Genomic DNA, 24,316 nt, shown 5'->3' with positions numbered 1-24,316 from the left:
GGTCGGCGGAGTCCGGCGGCCAGAGCGGCGGCGGCGGGGACGCGGGATGGCGGGCGCCGGGGCCGAGGCGCGGTTCGCGGGGCTGTCGCTGGTGCAGCTGCACGAGCTGCTGGAGGACGAGGCGCAGCTGGCGGCCATGGTGCAGCGCATGGAGGAGGTGCGGGGCCGCGGGGCGGGGGCGCGGGGCGGGGGCGCGGGGCGGGGGCGCGGGGCGGGGGGCGCGGGGCGGGGGCGGGGGCGGGGGGCGCGGGCGGGGGGCGCGGGCTGAGCGGGGAGAGGCGTCGGGCCCCGGGGCTGGGGTCCGGGCTGGGGATGAAGCGGGGGATGGGGGCCCGGCGTGGGCTTTTGGGGGCGCAGAGGACTGTGGCTGAGGCTGGGGGGCGGGGGGGAGCCGGGGGGTCGAGGATCAGGGGTGACAGGCCGGACTGAGGCGCCGGGGGTTACGCCCGGGCAGAGGTTGGGGTTTAGGGGGAGGCTGGGGTACAGGGAGAGGGAGGCACGGGGTCGGAGGATAGGTTTTGAGGGGCCGAGTGGACTCGCTGGGGGTGAGCCTTAAGGAGAGAATTTTTCGGGTTCCGAGATGGGTTTGAGGGGCTGACTGTGGCCGAGTCTCGGAGGTCGTTGTGGGGGGCTGAGGGTCTGTAGCTGAGTCTGGGAGGTAGTTTCGGGGGGCTGTGTCTGTAGCTGAGTCTGGGAGGTAGTTTTGGGGGGCTGTCTGTAGCTGAGTCTGGGAGGTAGTTTTGGGGGGCTGTGTCTGTAGCTGAGTCTGGGAGGTAGTTTTGGGGGGCTGTGTCTGTAGCTGAGTCAGGGAGGTAGTTTTGAGGGGCTGTGTCTGTAGCTGAGTCTGGGAGGTAGTTTTGGGGGGCTTTGTCTGTAGCTGAGCCTGGGAGGTAGTTTTGGGGGGCTGTGTCTGTAGCTGAGTCTGGGAGGTAGTTTTGGGGGGCTGTGTCTGTACAGCTGAGTCTGGGAGGTAGTTTTGGGGGGCTGTGTCTGTAGCTGAGTCAGGGAGGTAGTTTTGAGGGGCTGTGTCTGTAGCTGAGTCTGGGAGGTAGTTTTGGGGGGCTTTGTCTGTAGCTGAGCCTGGGAGGTAGTTTTGGGGGGCTGTGTCTGTAGCTGAGTCTGGGAGGTAGTTTTGGGGGGCTGTGTCTGTACAGCTGAGTCTGGGAGGTAGTTTTGGGGGGCTGTGTCTGTAGCTGAGTCAGGGAGGTAGTTTTGAGGGGCTGTGTCTGTAGCTGAGTCTGGGAGGTAGTTCTGAGATGGGCTTTAGGGCTGGGCAGGGGTCTCCGAGTTTGGGATGAGATGTGAGGGGTCTGTGTATCTGAGGGGTCCCCAGTATCCCAGGGGCCCTCTGGGGTTTGACTTCGTCTGGGAATGGCCCTAACAGCGTTACCCCCCGGGGGGCTCTTTTCGCCAGCCTGTGGGTGGGGCTCAGGGTGGTGGCAGGATCCCTGCCTCTGTAAGAGTCGCCCCCTTCCCCCTGAAAGAAGGGAATTCTGGAATTCCAGTGGAGGGTGCTCTGCCCTACAGGGTTGTCTCTGCCCCCCCCCAAGGAGATTTCCTCCAGCTGTTTTTGGGGGGAAGATAAACTGGGGAAGGGGGGCTGACAGCCAGCCCCCCTCTCTGATGGCCCAGGGTTACCCCCCTCCCGGCATGGTTGGCTCTCGCGGTCGCCGACTTCACCCTGTGCCTCTGCAGCCTGCTTCCTTCTCGCCCTTCCTCCCGGCTCTTTCTCTGAAAGTCCCATCCCGTGGGTCGGGGTCGCCGACGGGCAGGTGGGCCCGGGCGGGTCCCAGCCCTCCCGCCGGCGCCCACTCCTCCTCCTTTGTCTCTGAAGCCTGCGCCTTCCCACGCCCGCCCGCCCGCCCGCGGGCCGGGCCGGGCCTGTGTGGGGAGGCTCTTGGCTTTCTTTCCGGGGAGGGCGGAGGGATTGTTCAGCTCCCGGCCAGCCCCTCAAAGGGGTCTTGTCTGGAGGCTGCACATTCAGAATCCCTGGAAAACCCTCAACAGATCATTGTCCCGAGCTACAGAGAGGCCCCTGTCGTGAGATGGTGTCAGTCTTTCCACTAAGACTCCCCTTGTATTCAGTGCCGTGTAACTTGGCGCAGAGAAGGTTTCCCCGAGATGCAGTGTTACCCCGTTTGTGGTCTCCATGTGGCCCTTTCCATGCTGGAGGATAATTGAGTGACAAAATCCATCTTTCCCGGCTGAATGAAGAGTCTCAGAAGAAAGAAAATCTGTGCTTTTTTCTCTGCTTCTCCGTTGCCAGGAGACCTTTTGTTGACTGCCCAGCAGGCATCTTTCTCGGTTAATAATAAAATGATAGGTGTGTTATTCTGACGTGGAGCCCAAGTTATTTGGCTAGACGTGACTGTCCTGTTTCAGTCAGAACTGAGCGCTGTAGTTATATCGGTGGAAGATTAAATAGAAATAAACCGCCTGTTAGTGGAGGGAAGATTGTGGAAGGCAAGTAATTCTGCTGACCGAGGCTGTTAGGGGCCTCACTTGCTGCCTCTGCCTAGGAAATGGAGATAATTATTTTAAGGGAAAGGCAAATTACGATAGCAGCTGTTTTTTTTATTGCGGGTTGTTGGTGGTTTGGCTTGGTTTGGGTTGGTTTCTGAGTCAAGGTGACATTCATACCTGAGTAATCTCTGTAAGTTCTGAGGACTGGCTGACTCCACTTGAAGAGGCCACATAGTTCAGGCTAAGAACTCGGCAGTCACTGTTTTTCAGGGTGTAGTGCTTTTAAATAAAACAAGGAAACAACTCGAAGGCCAGAATACCTGACATAGCCGGGCGGCTCACCTGGCCGCGGTCGCACTTAGCAGTTCCTGTGGCCCTGGTCCCGGGCAGGGCGTTTCCGAGGGAGCAGGTGTACCGCAGACGACCAAAGCTTTGCAGGCGTTCATGGGCGGTGGGAGTTTTCGCTCAGCTGCTAGTGTTATGCGTTGGTTTATCTGGGGGTGGTTGTGAGACACAGGAGAAGAAAATACTTTGTGAACTGCCCACTGGTGACCAAATGGAACAGTTAAGCTCCGGCGGAAAGAACATCCAGGTTTCGGAATCAGACAATCCAGGCTGGACGCGGCCCCGCCCCGGCTGTGCGATGCTGTGTGGTTGCAGGCAAGTCACGGCACCTCTCTGAGCGTCTGCAGAGGAGGGTCATGGGATGGTATTTATTTCCGGGAGTTGATGTGGGGAATATGTGAGACAGTGCGTGTTAAGCCCTTAACGCAACACACGGTCAGTGCTCAGTAGGGTGATTGCAATTTTTAATAATCATTTGTAGTTCTTTCTCTTTTTTTTTTTAATCTTCACTCGAGGATATTTTTTCCATTGATTTTCAGAGAGAGTGGAAGGGGGGAGAGAGAGAGAAACATCAATGCGAGAGAGACACATTGATTGGTTGCCTCCTGAACGAGCCCCAACTGGGGCCGGGGATCAAACCGACAACCCAGGTGTGTGCCCTTGACCGGGAATCGAACCCACGTCCCTTCTACGCGCCAGCTGACGCTCTAACCACTGAGCCGCGCCGGCCAGGGCATGTAGCCCCCTCTTTTTAAGATAAGTTCCTGACAATCGTTAATACCAGATCACCCGGACACATCAATAGGGTCTTATTTCAAGAATGTTAAGTACAAAAAAAAAAAAAAAAGACCGTTAAGTACATTTTTACTTGCCATTAGCCTGAGACACGTTTTACCTGCCTGTGGTCAAGAGGATTAGGTGTCCCAGTAGGTGCTAGGGTGAGCCTGTCAGTGGAGCAGGCCTTTTACAGGACAGGATCGCTTAACCTGGACCGAAGCCTCTCTCTCTCTCTTTTTTTTTTTAATTGGCAGAAGGACATGTGTTAAATTGCAGAGTAAGGCTTCTCCGAGCCGGAGGGGATATTTTGTGGCGACTGGAAAGTGTGGCTGGGTTTTGAAGGCCTTCATTCCTGTTAGGCGTAAAGACAGCCGGGCATTGTGCTCCACTGAGATTGTTTTAATGGGGGGGGGGAGCTCTCCTGCCGCCAGGACGGGACGGTCGTGTTGGAGCTGCGGACGTTCCCGCGTTCCAGGCCGCGGGTGTCTCCTGTTCCCCTGCAGGCGGCACTTCCCCGGTGATCTTAGGTTCTCTCCTGTTGCCTCGGGCTGATGTTTCCTATGTTCACATTTTTTTTTGCATTTTTTTTACATGGCCATGGCGTGCGCCTCTCCCGCCCCCCCCTTTCAAGGCCCACCTGACCCACAGGTGGGTGTGCAGGGCACTCCCTTAAAAGGAACTGTCATCTAGGAGATTGGGCGGCAGAACCGGACCCCCCGGGTCACTTCTCCCACCCAGCAGATTGGCTGGTGCTAAGGATTCCAGTGCCCACCTGCAAAACCGCGGAGGGTCTGAGACCCAGACCGTGTGGTGGGGAAGTCCAGCGTCTCGACTGGAAGGAGCTGTTTCCTCCCCCGAGGCGCGTGCTGGATGGAGCGTGTTCTGGGTGGAGCGTGTGCTGGGTGGAGCGTGTTCTGGGTGGAGCGTGTGCTGGGTGGAGCGTGTTCTGGGTGGAGCGTGTGCTGGGGCTCTGTGCGTGGGGCCGCCGGCCGCCGCGGGATCACAGTGGGCTCGTTGCAGTGGACCAGCCTCGCCGCGCACACGTGGACGCTGGGGCGAGGGGCGTGTGGGACCTAAGATTTAAACTCTCCCAGTGTGTGGGACGGCGTTGGTTCCTGCTCGCGTCGCACGGTCATTATTGCGCATGTAAAGGCTTCATCTGCCCGTTTGTTTCTCCCATTCCGCGGACCTGTTACTTTAACTCGAGTGAAAAATGACTGCGCCGGGCCCCTGGTGGGGTTGGGGGCTCGATCCCCAGCAGGGGGCGCGCAGGAGGCCGCCGATCGGTGACTCTCATCATGGATGTTTCTCTCTCTCCCCCCTCCCCTCCTCTCTCTGGAATCAATAAAGATATATTTTTAAAAAAGGGAAAAATGACTGAGCCCAGGATATTTCCTGAAATTCGGTTTTTAATCTGATTTTACGTTTTTTTAAAGTTGTGTCACCTTCTTCCGGTTCTTTGCGCCCTATGCTTCGGTTTCTCCGCTGGAGGGGGGCTAGCGGCCCTGCCTGCCTTCCGGGGTTCCCGAGGGGGGCAGTGGAACCCCAGGGGAGACAGGACGCGGATGGAGGACGCCCGCAGTGGGGGCTGCTCCCTTTCTTTAGCGAGAGAGTTTCAGAACTGCTGGCCGGTCCTGCTGCATCGCTCTCTGCGGCTGCCGCCGTGGTCGACGGCGCCGTGGGGGTGGCAGAGGACACCAGCCGTGGGGCCACTCAGGCTCTCCAGGGGCTGCCTCCGCGTTGAAAATAGAGGGGGTGACCAACGGTAAGCCACGTCCGGTGGGCTCCACGAGATAAGCCTGTAAGATGCTCCGCGTGGCCCCAGGGCCCCGGGGGAGCCTCAGTGAATTGTTACCGTTGGCCGTCGTCGCCGAAACTGAAAGGCAGGGTCTCTGCCGCCGTCTCCAGAAGGTCCCGTCCCGGCTCCACAGCCGTGGCGCTCGGGCTGTGCGAGGGATCGTCAGGGACAGACACGTGAACAGGCAGGGCCCCCGTAGTAAACCGGGGGACGAAGCCACGTGCACGGACCCCTGCAACACAGGACAGGATGGGACGGGAGCTTCCGCGTGGGAAGCTCTGGGTGGGTGGGGGTGACGGTCGCCCGACTGTGTGAATGTGCCTCGCGCCCCTGAGCTGGGCACTTAAACCCGGCGCCCTGGCTGGCGCGGCGCCGTGGGTAGAGCGTCCGTCCGTCTGCACACGGGAGGGTTGCAGGCTCCGTCCCCGGCCAAGGGCACGTGCCTGGGCTGCAGGTTCGATCCCCGGCCCGGTCGGGGCGCCTGCGGGAGGCAGCCCGCCAGCGGGTCCCTCTCACGCCGACGTTTCTCTCTTCCTCTTCCCTTCCACGCTCTCTGAAAGCAGTGGGAAAAGTACCCACAGGTGGGGGTTAGTAACAATTTTTTAAATGGTTAAATGGCCCTGTGCTTTCTTCTGAGCCTAACCCCCCCTCCCGGAGCAGGTGGCGGTTATTAGCTATAAAGGCGCCTCAGCGGCACCGGGACAGACAGACACGGAAGATCAGGAAGAGGCCACCCGCGGGCGCGGCCGGGGCAGGAAGGCCCGGGACAGGTTTACGGCCGGTGAGCCCGCTTTTGCCAGATCAGATTTGCCGAGGGGCAGGGGAGTGACAGGAAGAGGGGCCGTGGGGGCAGAGGGCCGGGCGCGGGCTCCGTGGTGGCGGCTGTGTTTCCTCCACTTTGGAGCAGAGGGGCACGTCGGGAAGGAGAGCCTGGCAGCAGGCCGTGGGCGGGACTGGCGAGGGGACATGCCAGGGGACCAGGTGGAAGGCGAAACAGAAGTGCCGGTGAGAAGTTAGGATGGGAGCCCGGGCTCTGGAGAGGAGACGCAGGCCGGCTGTGGGCTCGCCTCCCACTTCCCTGTCCTGGTGGGATTGTCCCTCCCCTGCCCACTGGAGGGACCTCGCCAGCCCCGCCCCCCGGGCTCTCCCTTCTTGGCATGACTCTCCGTGGCACTCGCCACAATCGTGTGAGTTCTTTACTTCCCTGTGTCCCCACTGAGACTGGGATGCGTTTTTGTTTGTTTGTTAAATGTCTTTATTGATGTCAGAGAGAGGAAGGGAGAGAGAGAGAAACGTCAATGATGAGAGTCACTGATCGGCTGCCTCCTGCACGCCCCCCACTGGGGATCGAGCCACAACCCGGGCACGTGCCCTGACCAGGAATCGAACCCCGATCTCCTAGATCCTAGGTCGATGCTCAACCGCTGAGCCTCGCCGGCCGGGTGAGCCTGGGATGTGTTTCTCTCTGTCCCGGCTCCTGGCACGCTGCCTGGCACACAGGATGTGTGGGCAAGCGCTGCCCAGCGAATGCAGAGAGCTGGGCGTCCAGCAGAAATTAGAGGGTGGGCCAGAGGGAGTGGGAGGTGGGAGAGGGGGTCACAGAGTCAGGGTTGGCCTGAGCGTGACGGACAAGCAGGGCAGGTCCACCATCCGGCAGGTTTGGAGCCAAATTTGGGGGCCAGCTTCCTCCGGGTGCTTGCTACAGGGGGATGTACAAGGTTGAAGGATCGCGGGGAGTAATGGGGCTGGGAGGAGGAAAGAGGTGGCATCAAAGGGCGGAGGCGCGGGCGGTGACCTCCTTTGACGGACAAGCTGACATCCTGTTGCGGCGGTCGTGTCCCGTCGGGCGGACGGGCGGAAAGAGGAACCTCGGAGTAGACAGAGCGTCTTGGCCTCGGCCTCCGTCACGTGTAGCAGTGATGGGCTCTCGGGCTGAGCCGACGTGGCTGGTTACTTTTTCGGCTTTTATCTCAGTATTTGGGGCAGAATAGCTGCTGTGGGGACGGTGGCAGGTGCCCGGGCCTGGGCCGGGGCCGCCCGTCAGGGAGCCCTGGAGGTGCCGAGCCGGGCAGGGCGCTGTGGTCTCGCTTGCAGTGTCTGTGGCGGATTCAGGCAGCCAGTGGGGGGAACGGACGGAGGAGACGCGACCGGAAAGCAGGCAGAGCGGTTGAATGCTGGAAACCAGCGGGTACAGAGGCCTTGGGGGCCCTCGGTGCCCAGGACGACTCGCCCTGGGCTCACGGCGCGGCCCGTCTCGCTTTGCGCGCAGTTCAGCAGCACCTTGGGTCGCCGCGTGTGGTTCGTCTGCCAGTGGCAGACGCTTACCAAAGGGTGTCGGGAAAAACACAGCCAAGAAATCGGTGATAGACAGAGAGGCAGATGTTATCAAAAGCTGTGCACAAAAAGGTAAGGTCAAAATAAAGTAAAACCTAAAAATGTGAAGTCGACGAGTCAGCCTCGTGGTTGAGACAGGACTGGGCTTGCGTCTCGGGAACTGTGGGCACAGCTTACGCTCCCCGGACGTCGGTGTGCTTAGTGGGAGTTTCCTAGCACCACCCTTAGGAGCTGTCCTGCGGGCGACGCAAGAACGTTTGTAAACCTTGGACACAGTGGGTGGCGGTGTTACGTGCCCAGCAGGCGGGAGCCGCGGCAGTTCAGCGGTGGGGCCGCTCGGGGCAGGGTTCCCCTTAGAGCCCCAATTCTGTGGATGTTCACGGTGATCCCCTGAAAGGGCCGTGTGGCAGTCGGGGTTAGGAAAGCAGTGGTTAGGTAAGAGGGTTTCGCTCTGCCTCACTTTGTCCAGTGGGCACTGCCGGGGCGTGGGGGGCGCTCCCCAGAGGGCCACGCGTGGCAGCTTTGCCACAGAGCCCCTGGGGCACGCTTGGCAAGTGCTTATTTAGGGGATATGTGGGCCCGTCGGCTTCCACAGCCCACGGGCTCGGGTTTATAAAAAAATAACTTTTTTTTTGCCCGGCCAGGCGTGGCTCAGCGGTTGAGCGTCGACCTGGGATCCAGGCGATCGGGGTTCGATTCCCGGTCAGGGCACATGCCCGGGTTGCGGGCTCGGTCAATGGCTCTCTCATTGTTGATGCTTCTATCTCTCTCCCTCTCCTTTCCTCTCTCTGAAATCAATAAAGGTATATTTAAAAAATAACAATAATATTTTTTTACGTGTTTATCATAGGACAGAAAATGAAATACAGAAAACTGTAGGGAAAGATATATAGTCGTATGTGTTAACGGACGTTTTATCCGTCTGCTTTCTCCACTGGGTTCATTCTGTTTATACAGTTTTCTGTGTGTTTTGTGTTATATTCTGGGCATTTTCTTACTGGAATATAAGAATGTATCTGGGCTTTTTTTTTTTTCAAAATTTTTTTTCTGGCTGTTATAAGTTATACCACAGTTAACATCGTTGAACCTAAATCTATGAGAAAAAAAATCAACGTTTAATTTTTTGGAAATGGATTCGCCTGAAGTATCCAGCCACGCCTTTCCGTGGGACCGTCTAGTTTCCTCCGTCCGATAGACTTGCCAAGGTTTTCTTGGTTGTGAAGTTTGAGTGGCTGGTTTCTCCTCTGATGAATCCTCTTCTTCTGTAGCCACAGACTTTAAAATAAAAACTCCCTGATTAGAGCAGCATTTTCTCGACTTGACTAAGGGATGAGTAATTTCAGTCATGTGAGAGTAAATGTTATCTGTCCGACCGAACCCTCGAGTCAGGCGTTGGAAGCGCGTCTCGCTGCGTTTTTAAGTGTCAAGGGCGCAACTGCCAGGAGGTCGCGCCTTGAAGGTGAGCCTGGGGTGGGCCCGGTAGGAGTTTTCCTCTGTGCGCCTGTGCGGAGACTGCCCCAGAGCATTGGCGTTTCTTGCACCTGGTGGTTAAAAAGGCCGTAGAGTAGAGAGAAAAAAGCCTGAGCTCTTGCTAGCGAGCGAGTGCTGTGGCTGACGGTTCCAGCCAGAAACTGCTACTGAGAAAAGCAGGGTTTCGAAACTGCCTTCTTTTTGGGCGGCTTTCTTTGGGGGGAGGGGAGGAGGGACCTGGTTTTTAAATTACAGTGGAAGCTACTAATTGACCTCCCTGCACTTAACCAACGTGGGCCCGGGGTTGACCGGTCCGTGCCCTTCGAGTCTAATGATCGATGCCGCCCCCCCCCATGACCGTGACCGTGACCAGTTAGCAGGCATTGCTGTTCCCACACTCAGAGGTGTTTGCTCGGAGACCGGTCCTTCTGGTTTTGTTGTTAGGGTAATGAAATGACTCCGTGAAACCCTCCAGCAGCTGCGGAGCCGGGAGGGTAAGGAGAGGGAGAGGTGTGGGCTCAGAATTGGCGTCGGCGATGGACGCCAACCAGGCGCGGACCAGGCTGGGGGGAAACGGGGGTCCCGGGAGGCCTCCGCCCACCTGGCTCGTCCAGCGCCTGCCCGGTCTGGGCGGGAAAACGCTTGGAACTCGAGCCAGTGGACACGCTTCAGACCTTTGCCTCAAATGAAAAAAGGGGCAGGTGTGTCTTTACAATCTCGTGTCTTTAGCGATTTCCTGCTTTAACCAAACCGCTGGGTTAACCAGCCGCTAATTGGTTCTGACCGTGGGGAGGGAGGGAGGGAGGGCTCCCGGGGCTCCCCTGGCTCACCCGCTGAGACTGGGACTCTGTGGGACCAGGTGGGCCCAGTGTGGGGAGCCCCTTGCTGTTGGGGGACGAAGGCAGTTCATTGTGATCAGTTGGGTGCCCCATCCCCCTTCCGCCTCCCCCACCCAGAGCCCCAGGCCTTAGAAGGCCCCCGATACTCTCCTAGTGACCGTTACAGCCCGGGACAGTCCCCAGAACCGGCACCCCCGGTATATCCACATACATCCAAGAAGCGGGGAGAGCTTGGGTGGTTTTCTCCGAATATTAGGAAATAAGTCGTCTAGGAAAAAAACCAACAAAGCCTCCCTGGAATGTTGTGCGGCCAGAACTGGAAAACGATAAAATCGTGTGTCCCCAAGACCACTTAACGGCTTCTCCGGGACAGTCCGTTGATTTCCAAGCCCAGCCTTTTGTTTTTTGGTGTGTTTTTTAAAATCCTCACCTGAGGATATTATTTCCGTTGCTTTTCAGACAGTGGAGGGGGGAGAGACACTGATGTGAGGGACACATCGGTTGGTTGCCTCCCGCTCGCACCCCAACTGTGCCCAGGGCTCGAGCCTGCAGCAACCCAGGTACGTGCCCTCGGCAAGAATCGAACCCGGGACCCGAGGGGCTGACACTAACCACTGAGCCAAACTGGCCAAGGCTCAAGCCCAGCCTTTTGCATTTGTGGGGTCGCCCGTCCTTAGAGTGACGGGCATACTGACTTAAGATGCCAGCCGGCCCCACAGGGAGGGGTGCCCGGCTGCTCTGTCCCCGAGGGCAGCCAGCTCCGTCTCCACGGGTTCTCGCTCATCTCACCTGTTGCTCGTTGCGTGGCTGCCCCGGTGGAAGGTCCGAGAAGCAGCTGGTAAATTTCCCTTCCCGAGCAGGCTGCCGCCCTGGAGACGGCCTCGCGGGCCCACGGGAGTGCTGTATTTTGGGACAGTTTCATTGTGTTCCACTGGGCTCTCGCTCTATTTTTGTATATTTCCAGATCTCTCGTTTTGTTAATGTGTTAAACAGGCCAACTCTGCAACCGTTGAGGGTTGTTTTTTTTTCTCATTAAAACTCAAGGAACTGCCCTGGCCGGTTTGGCTCAGTGGTTAGAGTGTCAGCCCGCAGACTGCAGGGTCCGGGGTTCGATTCCGGTCAGGGGCACGTGTGTACTTGGGTTGCAGGCCCCATCCCCGCCCAGCCACCATCTGGGCGTCTGCAGGAGGCAGCCAGTCAGTGTGTCTCTCTGTCCCTCCCTGTCCCTTCCACTCTCTCAAACTGGGCTGGGGCATGTCCGCCCTCGGGCCTTACACGGCCCTGAGGGATCCTTTGGTCAGGCCCTGCCAAGGCAGCCACAGGCGGGACTCGAAATTCAACAAACTTAGGAGCTCTCCTCGTAGCTGATTTTTAGGTTGATAATTTTGTACGGCCCTCGAATGATGTTATAAATAGCCAAGCGGCCCTTGGCAGAAAAAAAGGTTCCCCACCCCTGCACAACTCGATAGAGAAAATATCCTCAGGTCAGGATTTAAAAAAAAACAAAGTCGGGTGGAAGGCTCGGGTAGGAGGAAGCGCGTGGGCTGCGGGTAGCAGGCAGCCCCGGGCACTGAGGCCTTGGGTGGGTCACGGCTCTGCCTGACGCCCGCGGGGAACCGGCTCGCCCTGGAAAGGGCGTCTCACCGAGTGGAGGTGAATTTGGGCTGCTTTCGAGTAACCTAACCTTTCGCATCAAAGGCCGAGCTCACACCGCACGTGACTCTGGCGGCCCTGACCCTGAAGCAGCCGGTGAGCTGGATCAGGTGTGCGCAGCCCAGCGGGAGACGAGGTCAGCCTGCCCCGCGCCTGCCAAGCCTTCGCCACCGAATCCGCCGGCCGGCCCTGCTTAAAGGGCCAGCGCGGCCCAGCCGTCGCTGCCGTTCGCTCGGGCGCAGCCCTGGCGGCACCGTCACCTCTCCCTTCCCGGTGCATTTCCAAACCGCGGTCACTGCCGAGAGGCGGGAGCGCAGACAGCTCCCCAGCCAGCGGCCGGTGGGTCCCTGTGTGACTACCTGCGGTGAGCATTCTAAGAAGTTTATCTTCAGAGCAGTTTAGCGAGTTGTTAACAATTAACTGACAGTGGCCTGAGGCTCCCGAGATCCCAGTTCCTGCCGATTAAGTTGAGCAAGTTTTTCTCGGTAGCCGGTGCCTGCCGGGTGCCCTGCTGGTTCCCGGCATCCGGAGCGAGCGACAGTTCTCTCGGGTGGGTGTGAGCTCCTGTCATTTTACTTCATCGGGAAAGCCCTTCCCTTCCGTCATCCAGGCTCTCACAAGGCGGGGCCCGGCCCAGGTGAGTAAATAAGCAACCACCTGTGATTCGAGGTAGAACACGCTGCGGGGACATCACGTGCCGCCAGGAGCATCGCAGGAGGGAAAGGGGTCGACGTTTATGCCAGGGCAAGTGCGTGGCAAATCCTTGTCTCCTTTTCTAAGACAAAGGCGGGCTATTCCCTGGAGCCCCTGCCCTCTGGCACCACTGATACCTGACAGGTGGTGGTGGTTTTTTTGTAATTAAAAAAAAAGACTTTTTCTGTAAATTCGCCCTTGCTCGTTACAGTGAGCCGAGCATTGTACACAAGCAGAGGGAGGAAGGCACCGAGGTCGCGCCGTGTGGAGGTCACTGTGGGCTGTGGGTGGACATCCTTCCCGACAGCTCCGGGCTCAGGGCAGACAGACACACAGACGGGCAGAAATGACCCCGTGAGTCGCATCCTGCGGTAAATGCTGCTTCGTGCATCTGATTTTCCTCCGATCACAGGAGCAGGAAGAGAAGCTTCAGTGAAACTGAGCACACGGATGAAAACGTTTCCTTACCACAGAGATTATTTCCTGAAAAGATCTCTCTCTGGTTAAGAAAAGGGAATACGAGGCCGTCGGGGGCGGGCGACACTGTTTTCAATTTCGGGCGCCTGCTGGCTCCCAGTGCGGCGGCCTCTCCCGCGGTCTCGGGTTCGCTGTGCGGATCCGTCACGGCCGCCGAGGCCGGGGTCGGTGGGGGTCGGGCTGTGCGTCACCCCGAGTGGCTGCCACTGGCCTGGGCTGTGCGGAGGGCGCCGTGTGGCTGTCCCCATGCAGGGGCCCCGGCCCTGTCCCCCACCTCCCGGGCTCCTGTCCCCCCAGCTCGCCTTTCCGGCGGAGCCTCGGGAGGGAATATTGAGGAGGAAAGAGCGTTATGCGTGGCAGGCGCGTCCTGGGCGCGCTCTGGGCGTGGTCAGGTGCTCGGGAAGAATCCCGCCCGCCGGGCGCCTGTCCACCTGCGGGGTGCTGGGGGGTGGTCCGGGCAGCCACGTAGAATCCACTGAGTTTTTTAAAATGTAAAAACATGAATACGCAAAGAATATAAATAACACAGCTGGCCCCGTGGGCGTCGGTGGGAGTTTTCCTTGGCCTCTCCTGTTGGCTGGTGACTGACTTCGCCGTTATGGTTATGCAGACGAACTGCCTTTTGTCTGTGGCCTGTGCCGCCCTGTGTTGCCCGCTGGTAGGACTTCTAGCAGGGAGAAGTGACATGGCCTGGCTTAGACCCTGTGCTTAGCTGCCCGAGGAATCACATGCCCGGCCCCTCCTGGAGAGCTTGGCAGCCTTGGGCCCGGGCTGGGCATTGGGGTTTATCAGTGCCCCGCCTCGCCCGCAGGTGATCCGAGGCCGCAGCTGACACTGGGACCACTGCCGGGAAGGACACGGGGCCTGTGCTCGCAGTGCTGCCTCGGAGAGGACTTTTGGGGAAATCCACTTTCGGAATTACCCTCTCACGTCCAGTGTGAGACCCCACTCTCCGGACTCAGCCTGAGAGGAATCATTAGGGGCGTCCCCTGTTGAGTAAGCAATTTGGGGCATTTCCTTGGCAAACTCAGCTTTTTGCTTTTTCTTTTCCCTTTGCCTCCGCATTTCCTTACCCACTTCGTTGCCAGCCCTGGCCTGAGTGACGGGCCGTGTGTGGCGGGCACGGCCTCTCTGGGTCACTCCGCAGCTGTGCTGAGCGGCTGCCGGTGTGCCCAGTGCCCGCCTGCCAGTGACAACGAGAGGTGGCCCAAGTCGTTCATGCTCCAGCCGGGAGGCAGAGCGCCAGAACACAAATTACATGCTCGTTGCGGTTGGTGGCAGGAAAGAGATGGCGCTGTGACCGAGGGTGGCCGCTGGCCTAGGGGCACCGTCAAGGAGGTCCCTGAGGACGAGGCATGAAGCTGGAGCCCGGCCGTGGGACAGGGCCAGAGGCCCGCGGAGGGAGGAGCTCGGTTGGTTCTCAGGATCGGGTCACCCCGGGCCGCGGAGACCAGGACGCAGCCGGTTCGGGTCCGTTTGTGCTGACTCTTGAGTTTATCTGAGGACAGGAGCCCTCCTGTCCTCTCGGCTCCCTGCGCCCGACTGAGGAGCTGGATTAAGAGCTGCCGTGTAAACGTTTGTTGAACGAAGATTGATTGAGCCAGAGCCGTGGGTCTGGGAGCAGGAGCCCGGGTCCTGGCCGTGGCCTTAAGCACCTGCCCCGGGCTCGTCCCTCGGAGGCGAGACCAGCAGGAGGAAGGAGCTCGTCAGCGGATGGTTTGCGCAGGTTTCAATGTGGAGACGGTTGTAGAGTCACGTGCAGTTGTCAGAAGGGCCCGTCACCCAGTTTCTCCCAGAGGTAGCACCTTGCAGAGCTGTTGTCCCCACCCACAGCCAGGAGGGTGACACCCGCGCAGGACGGGGGACCGGGAGGTCCTGGCACCACGAGCGGCCTCCGGTTGCCCTCCTGGAGCCACTTCCTCCCCCGGCCACCAATCCGCCTCCGTCTCCATGATTCTGCCCCTTTGGGACGGTGTGGACACGGGACCGGAGCCTGTGGCCCCCGGCGGGCGTTTCTCGCTCTTCCATCCGCGTTGCCACGCGGGTCGGCAGTTCTCCGTTACGGCCGATGGCGTTCTGTGGCATGCAGGTGGCGCGCCCGGTCCCCGCCTTCACCCGCTGAGAGACGCTTCACGTTTCTGCGTCGGGTTTTGGGTGATTACACACGAGGCCGCTCAGAACACCGACGTCCGGGTTTTGCATGAACACGGTTGTCATTTCTCAGGGACAGAGGCCCAGGAATGCAGTTTCTGCTCGGATGGTAGTTGCGTGTTTAGCGTTAAAAGAAATTGCCGACCTGGGGGCCTCGGACATGCTACCGTGTGGCAGCTGAGCCCCTCCCTGCCGCCCCCGCCGCTTGTAACTCACCAGTAAAGGCCCCCTGACCCCAGGGGAAAACCCTCTGAGCTGCGTCTCCCAGCGGCTGTGTGGTGGCTGGGTTTTGTCCCTTGTTCTTTGAAACGCTCAGCGGTCGAAGGAAGGACCTCGGGACACAGCTCGAGCTACAGGGCAGCGCAGTGCCGGGGGGCTGGGCAGAGGGAGCCCCTGCTGGGCCCTGCGGGGACCCCCGTGGTACTGTGAGCCCCGTTGGTCGGTCCCAGGCCTCCCGGGTGCTCCTGGCTCCAGCGGGAGACGGTTCCTGCTGCCCGAGGGCGGAGCGCTGAGCGGAGGCCTCCGGCTGCCTGTGAGCTGAGCTCCGTGTTGAGCTGCGCCCGCTCCCCGGCCCGGCGCCCACGCCCCTGTGGGAGAGTCCTCGGAAGGGCGTCGGGCCTCCCGTGCTCTCTTACTCCACTAAGTCGTGTGTGTGCATGTGTGTGTGCCCGTGTGTGCCTGCACGTGTGTGTGCGTGTGTGTGCGTGCGTGTGTGTGCATGTATGTGCGTGTGCGTGCATTGTGTGTGTGCATGCGCGTGTGTGCATGCGCGTGCGTGTGCGTGCATTGTGTGTGCGTGTGTGCATGTGTGTGCGTGTGCATGTGTGTGTGCGCATGCGTGTGTGCATGCGTGTGCGTGTGCGTGCATTGTGTGTGCGTGTGTGTGCGCGTGTGTGCGCGTGCGTCTGCACGCATGTTGGTCAGTGTGCCGGGAGCCGTGCGGGAGCCTCCAGTGGGCCTGGCTCGGGAGGGCAGCGGAGGCAGCCCAGCCAGGGCTCTACCCTCTGACTGTCGAGAGGAAGGAAGTAGCAGCGAAAAATAGACCGGGGGTGGTGGGTAGGAAACCTGCAGGGGAGCCCGAGGGGACTGGCGTGGGCTTGAAGAAGAGGCCCGAGGGAAACGGGCAAACACTGGGGACCGCGGCTGCTGACCTTGGGGCCCAGAACGCGCGCTTGCATGACCTCGGCCGGCCGGCCTGGAGAAGCCGGTCAGCCGCGAGTGAAGGGAGCCTGGAGCAGGAGGGACCTGTGTGCCTGTGTTTGCCTTTTCATCGCAGTGTTGTCCTGGCCAAGCTTTGTTAGGCTTTACGTTTCTCTCAGCCCTTCCGTCCCCCCCAGGCCGGGGCAGCGGGCTTCTCCACCTCCCAGATAGTGAGCCCCCGGTGGGGCAGATAAGTCCCCTCCCCCAGCCCAGGGTCAGGCTCGCCGGACTGGACGCGGCCAGGCGCCGGAGGCCCTGGGGCGGGCGTGGGAGCCAGGAGTGGCCTCGCTGGGAGCTCGCCTCCCCAGGGCCCCGTGTCCCAGCTTCCATCTCCCTGGGACCAACCGTGAAGCCTGAGTTGACATCATGCCAACTGGCCCTGCCCTGAGACAGTGATCTTTTAACTTCCCCGGGGCAGCAGAAACCTGCCCTAAAAAACCCCAGCCCAGGATCTTTGCTCCCAAGGGGGTTGAGGAATTCCAGCCGCAGCGCAGCCGCCGAGGCCGGTCCTGCGCGCTCCTTGCAGGGGACGCGGCCTTGCTCGTCAAGGGCCGGGAGCAGGGTCCGCTCGGGACATCAGAGGGGCTGGGGGGGCCTCTGGGGACGCGGCGGGAACCAGCGCGCTCGCCCGGGTTCTCACGGGCCGGCCTGTTCCTCGCAGACACAGAACGTGCAGCTCAACAAGGAGATGACGCTGGCCAGCAACCGGAGCCTGGCCGAAGGCAACCTCCTGTACCAGCCCCGGCTGGACGCCCGAAAGGCCAGCCTCACGCAGAAGTACCAGGAGCTGCAGGCGCTCTTCGAGGCCTATCAGATAAAGAAGACCAAGCTAGGTACGCTGCCCCGGGCGCGCTCGGGCGCGGGGTGGAGGGGAGCACACGCTTGCACGGTGCCGCGCCCCAGGGAGGAAACAGTCTCGCGGGAAACCTCAGCGCCGCGAGGGCGCCGCCGCGAAGAAATCGTGGACACGCAGGACTGGGCCGCCAGCTTCTGCCTCCCCACAGCGCGGGGGAGGCCGGGGCAGCTTCCTGATCGCGACGCGCAGCAGGCGGTTTATCCTGCGCCGTTCGGCCCTGAGTTCGTGTTAACATCGTCAGTGGGGTGTTTTCTGTAAAAACTTTCATTTTCATTTTTTTATGGATTTCATTGAGAGGAAGGGAGAGGGAGAGAGAGAAACAGGGCGATGAGAGTCGAGGATCCGCTGCCTCCTGCGCGGCCCCTGCTGGGGACCCAGCCACGACCCGGGCCTGTGCCCGACCGGGACTCGAACCGTGAACCTCCCGGATCCTAGGCCGACGCCCAACCACCTTGCCACGCGGGCCGGGCCCGGCCTTTTTATTTTAATGTCACTGAGGCACCACTTTCGTTTACAGCCGTTAGCAAAGAGAAGTAGGGACTGAAGATCGAGTCCTGAGGGCTTCGGGTCGGTTCCCGGGAGACTTAGGAGATTAAAAGTCATCCCCTTAGCGAGGTCCCAGTGGCGTCTGGTACCGTAGTCCCCTCGCTGTCTGCGTCACGTCTGTGAAAAGGGACCAGGACACACCCAGCCGGACGGACGCCTGCGGAAAGGCCCGCAGTGCCGGGCGCCCGGGGACGGGGAAGCGCAAACTGGCAAAACCGCCTCGGCCCCTCCGAAAATGAGAGACGCACACTCCGGGCCCGCGCGCCACCCCTGGGTGTCTCCCTCGGAAGTGAGCGCTGACGTCCATCAGAAGGTCGCCGGGATGCGCTGGGGCTTTATCTGTCAGCTGGGATTCGGGCGCAGTCTCAGTGTCCACCGTGCGGCGACGGCCCCACGGGCGGCAGACGGGCAGTTCCCGCCGCAGCACAGGGACTGGAGCCGGCGCGTCTGGGGAGCAGCAGGGCTCCTGTTGGGAGGCCCAGGGAGTGTCCCCTAGAGGCCCCTTCTGGCTGCAGTGCTGCTGCTCTGAAGGGGAACGTGGGGAGCGAGGGGCGGGGGCGGGGGCGCTGATTTCCGGGGTCCGGCCGGTGCTGCTCCTCACCTGCCTCCTGCTTCCTCCAGACCGACAGCCCAGCAGTGCTTCCCTGGAGACCCTGCTGGCGCTTCTCCAGGCTGAAGGAGCCAAGATTGAGGAAGACACCGAGGTAACGCCCGCCGGTGCCCCTAGCCCAGTTCCCCCGGGGGTGGTGTGCGCCACACCCCCGAGGCAGGAGGTGGCACCTCGCAGGCTTGCAGGGTGCTCCTGAGCCCAGGGGGCTCAGCCAGGGGGCGGGGGAGAGCCAGCTGGAGCCTGGGCACGCCGCAGGGAATCTGGTCCTCAGGTGCCGGGCGCAGGGGGCGGAGGTGCCGGCTGCTGTGCGTCAGCGGGTGGGCACTGCCTGTGGGACTCGGCCAGCCGGGCCCTGGAGGCCGGAGCCTCGCTAAGCGAGGAGATGAGTCAGGGCGGACGGTCGTAGCTGCGAGGCCGGCAGCCGGCCCGCATCCAACTGCACCGTCTAATGAACAGTCAGGCCTGGGTGGGGCCCGGTGGGCACGAGCTGGCTCCTGCCTGCTGACCCTGCATGTGCCAGGGTGCAGCCAGTGGAGGGGAGGGACGGGCCCCAGCTGGCGTGAGGAGGGAGGGTGGGAACTGGGCACAGTGATGTCCTCTCGGGGCCACCGAGGGGCCCCCTGCATCCTGAGGCCGGAGGCAGTGCCCACGGGGTGAGCCAGTGTCTGCGGTTGGAGCCGTGGTGGACGAGAGGAGGGAGGGGAGTTGGGAGGAAGCCGGGGTCCTCTTCGAGCTGCTGGGTGGTGAAGGGAGCGGCCTCCCCTCGGGGCTGGGCCGTCCCGGTGACCAGGCGTCCCTCGCTTCTTTCAGAACATGGCGGAGAAGTTTCTCGACGGCGAGCTGCCCCTGGACTCCTTCATCGACGTCTACCAGAGCCAACGGAAACTGGCCCACGTGCGGAGAGTGAAGATCGAGAAGCTGCAGGAGATGGTGCTGAAGGGGCAGAGACTCCCGAAGGCCCCGGCCCCGCCGAAGCCCAGGGTGCCTGAGCCGGTGCCCACGGTGCCCCTGCCCTACCCCCCCCTGGAGGCCAGTGGGCCCCCCTCCGCCATGCCCCGGCGCATCCCGCCCCCGGTGCCCGCAGGACGCTTAGCCACGCCGTTTACCACTGCCCTGGGCGCTGCGCAGGCCTCCCTGTACCCGGGACCGCCGTGCCCCCCCCTGCCCCCCCGCGTGGGCCTCCCCCCCCAGCAAGGATTCCCCGCGCAGTTTGTGTCTCCGCACCCGCCGGCTCTCCCCCAGCGGCCCCCGCCCCGCCTGCCGCACCAGCCGGGCTTCATCCTGCAGTGAGGGGCCCTGGGCCGTCCTGGAGACTTTGCCCTCCCGCCAGCCCGCTGGCCGGGCCGCTCGGGAGGCTGCCAGGCCCGGCGGCGCCCGACTTCACCGCCGTAGGTCGGGGTGAGTCACGTGGGGCCCTGGGCCGTGCATGAGCCTCAGCCTGGCACCCGGGCCGGCTGGTGTGTGTGCTCGTGCGTTTCCTAGGTCCTGTCGTGTGGGTGAGCTCGTAAATCGGGGGAAGCCGCCTGGCCCCCTTAGGATCGGTCCTCATCTCAGCTTTCCTCAGTGAGCGTGGCCGTCTTACTGCTTCATTTCCAGGACAGCTTGTCCCGGCCTGCCCAGCCCAGTGAGGGTCAGCCAGGAGGTGCTCACTTGAGTCTGTGTGGGGTGGGCGGTTGTCCCCCTGCCCCCCCAAACCTGGATCCTTCCAAGCCACACGCAGGGTTTGCACTTGGCCCGCTGCCCATGAGGCCGGGCCTGTGGGGTGGGCAGAGCTGGACTTTGCACAGATGTCCCGGCTCCCCCCTCCCCTCCCCCCCAGCCCGTCCCCCTCAGCCGGCCCCAGGGTTTCTAGGAAGAAATATTCCGATATTTTTACTATGTGTGTAAATTTCCTGTTTTATATTGGGGAAGGAAACTTTTTGACACAAAGCCATTCAGGGAAACTTTATAAAAACGCACGTCTGAGCAGATCGAAGTGAACGCTGTTTCCTGTCTCGCACCCCAGCACAGTCCCACCAGCGACCTGCAGGCCCCGTGCCTTAGCTTCACCCGGTGCCAGTGGGGGCTGCCTTGGGCACCCGCAGGCCCCCGGGCCATGGGATGGCCGTCGCCAGCTGCTGTCCCTAGTGGCTTGTTCAGGAAGCTCAGTGTTGTAAAAAGGCTGCTGCCCTGGCCCAGGACCCTCTTAGCCAATATCACTGCCCCCAGCTGGGCCCTGGGGCGTGGGTGGGGGCAGGGGCTCCAGCCAGAGGGAGCTGGCCCCCTGGGAGAGGGAGGGTGCCAGCAAGCTAGGGCCCTCTTCCTGCCCCTCGGTTCTCAGCTACAGGTGCCACACGTGCTGAATTCCCAGGGGTTGGGGGTCAGCCGCCGCCTACCTGTTGACAAACAGGCCAGGTGCTCAGGCGTGAACTGGCCTTGGCCTCTGACTACCTGCCCCGCTGGCTGCTGCTGAGGTGACGGGATCCGGGCAGAGCTCCAACGGTCCGTCCTGGCGGCCGTGGGCGAGGCCACCGACCTTCGTGCTCAGTTACCACACAGCTTGGCTCTGGACTTGAACTCTACTGTATTGTAACTTTTTAAGGAAACAACGCTGTATAGGACGATTTACTGCCATGCCAATCACGGGCGCCCGCCACGTTCTGTGGACCTCGAGAGCAGTGCCACCCACCCCGATACCTCTGCCGCCCGCAGGGGGCGCAGCCAGCCCTGGGCACTCGGCTCAGACGTGGCGAGGGGGCTGCCAGGCTGGCCGCGCCATCTCTCCAGGGCACGTCTGAGCTGCGGTTGTGAGGCTGTAGGACCCTTTTTAATAAAGAATTGTTCGTAACAGCTGTGCTGTGTGTGGTCTCAGAACATCGGTGGAGCTCACTGGGGCGTCTACTGGAGTTAAAAATAAAAGCTGCCCAGATGGCCCAAGTCCTGCCTTGTCCGGGGCCCCGGCCCTGAAGCAGGGCCTTTGTTCCTGCTTTAAGTCAGGAATTCTCGTAAACATCAGTAAAGGGCAGGAGGCGGCAAGGGTCTCGGGTGGCTCTGGGGTCCAGGCTGCCCTGTCAGGACCTCAGTCCCTTCCTGGCTTCTGTCCACAGGGTCCCCTCTCCACCTCATGCTGCACAGCTGGTGGAAACTAAGACAGTCTTGCCTGTTTCACATGATAGAGGTCAGTTGCTTTTTTAAATTTAAATTGATTTTTAGAGGAAGGGAGAGAGAGAGAAACATCAATGATGAGAGTCACTGATCAGCTGCCTCCTGCACACCCCCTTCTGGGGATCCAGCCCGGGCCTGTGCCCCGACCGGGAATCGAACTGATGGCCTCCAGGTTCGTGGGTAAACGCCCAAGCCGGCTGGGCAGTGCTAACATTTTGCTCTGGGGACTTGCCCACGGTATTTAAAGGGGCCCCACCAAGCTGAGCCGCGCCAGGGGCCCTCACTGCCTGCTGTCCCGGAGCTGCATGTTGGCCTGATGCCCTGGGGGGGGCTTTGCTCCGTGGGTGGGGACACAGGAAGCACCCACAGCAGCCCTGAGCTCACCCACCTCGGCCCCTGCGCGGGACACCACTCCCTGCGCAGCCGGGTGCCGCGAGGACCCGTGGGAGACACTCCTGGGGCTTTCCTGAGAGAGCAATTTGCACCTTTTTTGTTGAAGAGAATTTGTATCTGGTTTCTCTTTTCCCATTGGCTGCTAGGGAACTTGCAGCCAGAATCACAGTGGGCCCGGCTCCTCCCCAGCCTCCTCCTGCCCTCCGGGCCTCCGGGCCTCCGGGCCTCGGCTCCGGGAAGATCCGGGGAGCGGCACCTGCCCCGAGGCTTCTCCTGCGTGGCCTCCGGTTCCAGTGTCCCCGACTCACACCGGTGCTCACTGGCCTGTACCGGGGGAGGGAACCAGCGCTTCAGTCTTTTCTCCAGCTGTTTCCCCTCAGGAACAAGAACAGGCGTCGGCCGTAAACAAGGCCATCTTACCGTTTGCGACAGCGCGGATGGGCCGAGAGCATGACGCTAAGTGAAACAAGCCAGTCGGGGAAAGACAAGCATCCCATGACCTCACTCCTGGGATCTTGCGAACAAAATAGAATCAGATAGAGACTGACAGCTGTCAGAGGGACAGGGTTGGGGGGCTGGGTGAAGGGACTAAGAAAACAAAAAACAGAAGCCCCCACAAAACTACAGAGCCCTGGCCAGTTTGGCTCAGTGGTTAGCGTGTCGGCCGTCGGTCCGAGGGGTCCCGGGTTCAATTCCGGCCAAGGGCATGTTCCTCGGTTGCAGGCTTGATCCCTGGCCCTGGTCGGGGCGCGTGCAGGAGGCAACCGATTGCTGTGTCTCTTTCACATCAATGTTTCTCTCTCTCTCTCCCTCTCCCTTCCACTCTCTGAAAAGCAATGGAAAAAAAATCACTGGGAGAGAATTAAAAAAAAAACACCAAACACCACCTGAGACACAGACGACAGTAGTGATGACTAGAGGGAAGGGGGCGGGGAGGTAGGCGAGGGTAAAGGGGGGATAAGTGGTGCTGGAAGGAGGCCTGGCTTGGGGCGAACACAGCGCAGCATACAGGTGATGGTGTGAATTGTACACCTGAAGCCTATATAATTTCATTACCCAATGTCCCCCTAGTAAATTCAATGAAAATGTTTTTTTAAGAAAGAACAGGAAGGACCCCCTCCCCTTTCATGGAGATTAGTTTTCAAAGCACTTCACACCTGCCCACCTGGACCTCACGGTCACCTGGGGAGGCAGAGCCTACTTCGCCCTTTAGGAGACCGAGCGCAGGGCGTGGACGGGCCGGACGAGGGAGGCCACACAGTTCTGCCAGCTGGGCAGGAGCCACCCAAGCTGCCCTTCCCTCCCCACACCTGCACTGTCCTTTTGTTCCAAGTGCTGCATGAGGCCAAGGGCAGTGCCGGAAGCCTTCATCTCCCGGGAAAGGGCGCAGGGGCGCTCAGCTGTGAACTCGGGGACCTGGGCTCCCGCGAGGTGGTCAGTAGGAAGGCTGTGCGGCCCACATCAGTCAGGGACCCTCCCTTTCCTGAGAGGCGAGGTTGGCCACAGGCTGGGGGGAGGGGATCACGAGCCATGGGGGCTGGGAACCAGGCCTCCCTAACAGCCCGGACGACACCTGGCAGAACCAGCAGCACTTGCCAGGTTTGCGGGGTTCCGAGGGCCGTTGTCACCTGCCGAAGCTAAGTGGGTCCCACCCCAGGTCCTGGCCCCCGAGAAATGAACAGCCGAGGCGAAGCCCCTCACGGGACACTGGTGACTACAGTCCAAGTGTTTTATTGCCAGTCAGACTCCAGTATAAGGAAACACTGCACTCCCGGCCGAGAGCTGGAGGCTTTCCCTCTTCCCCACGTGGCCGGTCCTGCGCGGCAGGGGGTGGTTCGCGCAGCCGCGGTCGTTTCCTCGCAGCCCGGGCCCCGCCCCACCCACGGGACCACACCGAGCTGGGTCCACGGCTCAGCGAGTTCATCCACGCCCTCCGGGCAGGCAGGGCAGGCGGGGCGGGGCCGGGCCTCCGCGCGGGCGGAGGGGGCACGAGGCTCCCTGGACCTGGAGGAGGGCGGGCGGCCCCAGGCAGCGTCAAGCTTCTGGCTGAGCTGGCGACCATCCCGCGCAGGTGGAGGTGGGCAACGGGAGCGGCCAGAGCCGGCCTCCAGGGCCAGGGCAGCCAGACGGGATGGAAAACAGGAAGCGGGCGGCCCCAGGCTTCATCAGGAAGGGGCTCCAGGAGGGCAGCGCCTGTGCCCAGCAGGTGAAGGGCTCACGGCCGCGCCCGGCCCGCAACAGCACCCCTCCTGCCTCTCCCCCCGGACAAGGGCCACATGGTCCTCAGTGCCCCCTCACTGGTGCCCTAGAGCGCGGCCGAGGAGAAATGGGCGACCCCAGCCCACTCCAGAGCATCCTGCTTTGCATAGGGTCCCGTCTCCATGGAAACAGTGTCCCAGACCACAAACCCAGGGGACAACTCTCGCAGTCCCGACAGCCAGCAGGAACTGTGTTCTTTCCATTCACCTCTCACCTCAGACCCCGAGTCCAAAAGGCAGGGGAGGCCCTGCCCAGACCCCCAGCCCGGCCCCATGGCCTTGCTTCCCAGTGTGCAGAATACAAATTCA

General features: G+C 61.2%; 1 protein-coding gene across 1 annotated transcript; it reads left to right on the top strand.

Annotated features, from left to right (window-relative positions):
* On the top strand, positions 1 to 21,041 carry VPS37B (VPS37B subunit of ESCRT-I). Its single transcript, XM_081123236.1, has 4 exons — positions 1 to 157; positions 16,862 to 17,033; positions 18,224 to 18,306; positions 19,023 to 21,041. Exons 1-4 carry the CDS (start codon positions 47 to 49, stop codon positions 19,500 to 19,502), a joined length of 846 nt encoding a protein of 281 aa, XP_080979362.1. The 5' UTR covers positions 1 to 46; the 3' UTR covers positions 19,503 to 21,041.
* The last annotated feature ends 3,275 nt before the right edge of the window (positions 21,042 to 24,316 follow it).

Source organism: Miniopterus schreibersii (genome assembly GCF_964146895.1).
Source record: "Miniopterus schreibersii genome assembly, chromosome: 20".
Classification (NCBI taxonomy): Eukaryota; Metazoa; Chordata; class Mammalia; order Chiroptera; family Miniopteridae; genus Miniopterus; species Miniopterus schreibersii.
Note: the sequence above shows the minus strand (reverse complement) of the source record. Positions and strands in the feature narration are given on the sequence as shown.

Coding starts and splice junctions, on each gene's coding strand:
- VPS37B (XM_081123236.1), top strand. CDS start 47: ATGGCGGGCGCCGGGGCCGAGGCGCGGTTCGCGGGGCTGTCGCTGGTG. Junction 17,034..18,223: donor GATAAAGAAGACCAAGCTAG/GTACGCTGCCCC, acceptor TGCTTCCTCCAG/ACCGACAGCCCAGCAGTGCT. Junction 18,307..19,022: donor AGATTGAGGAAGACACCGAG/GTAACGCCCGCC, acceptor CGCTTCTTTCAG/AACATGGCGGAGAAGTTTCT.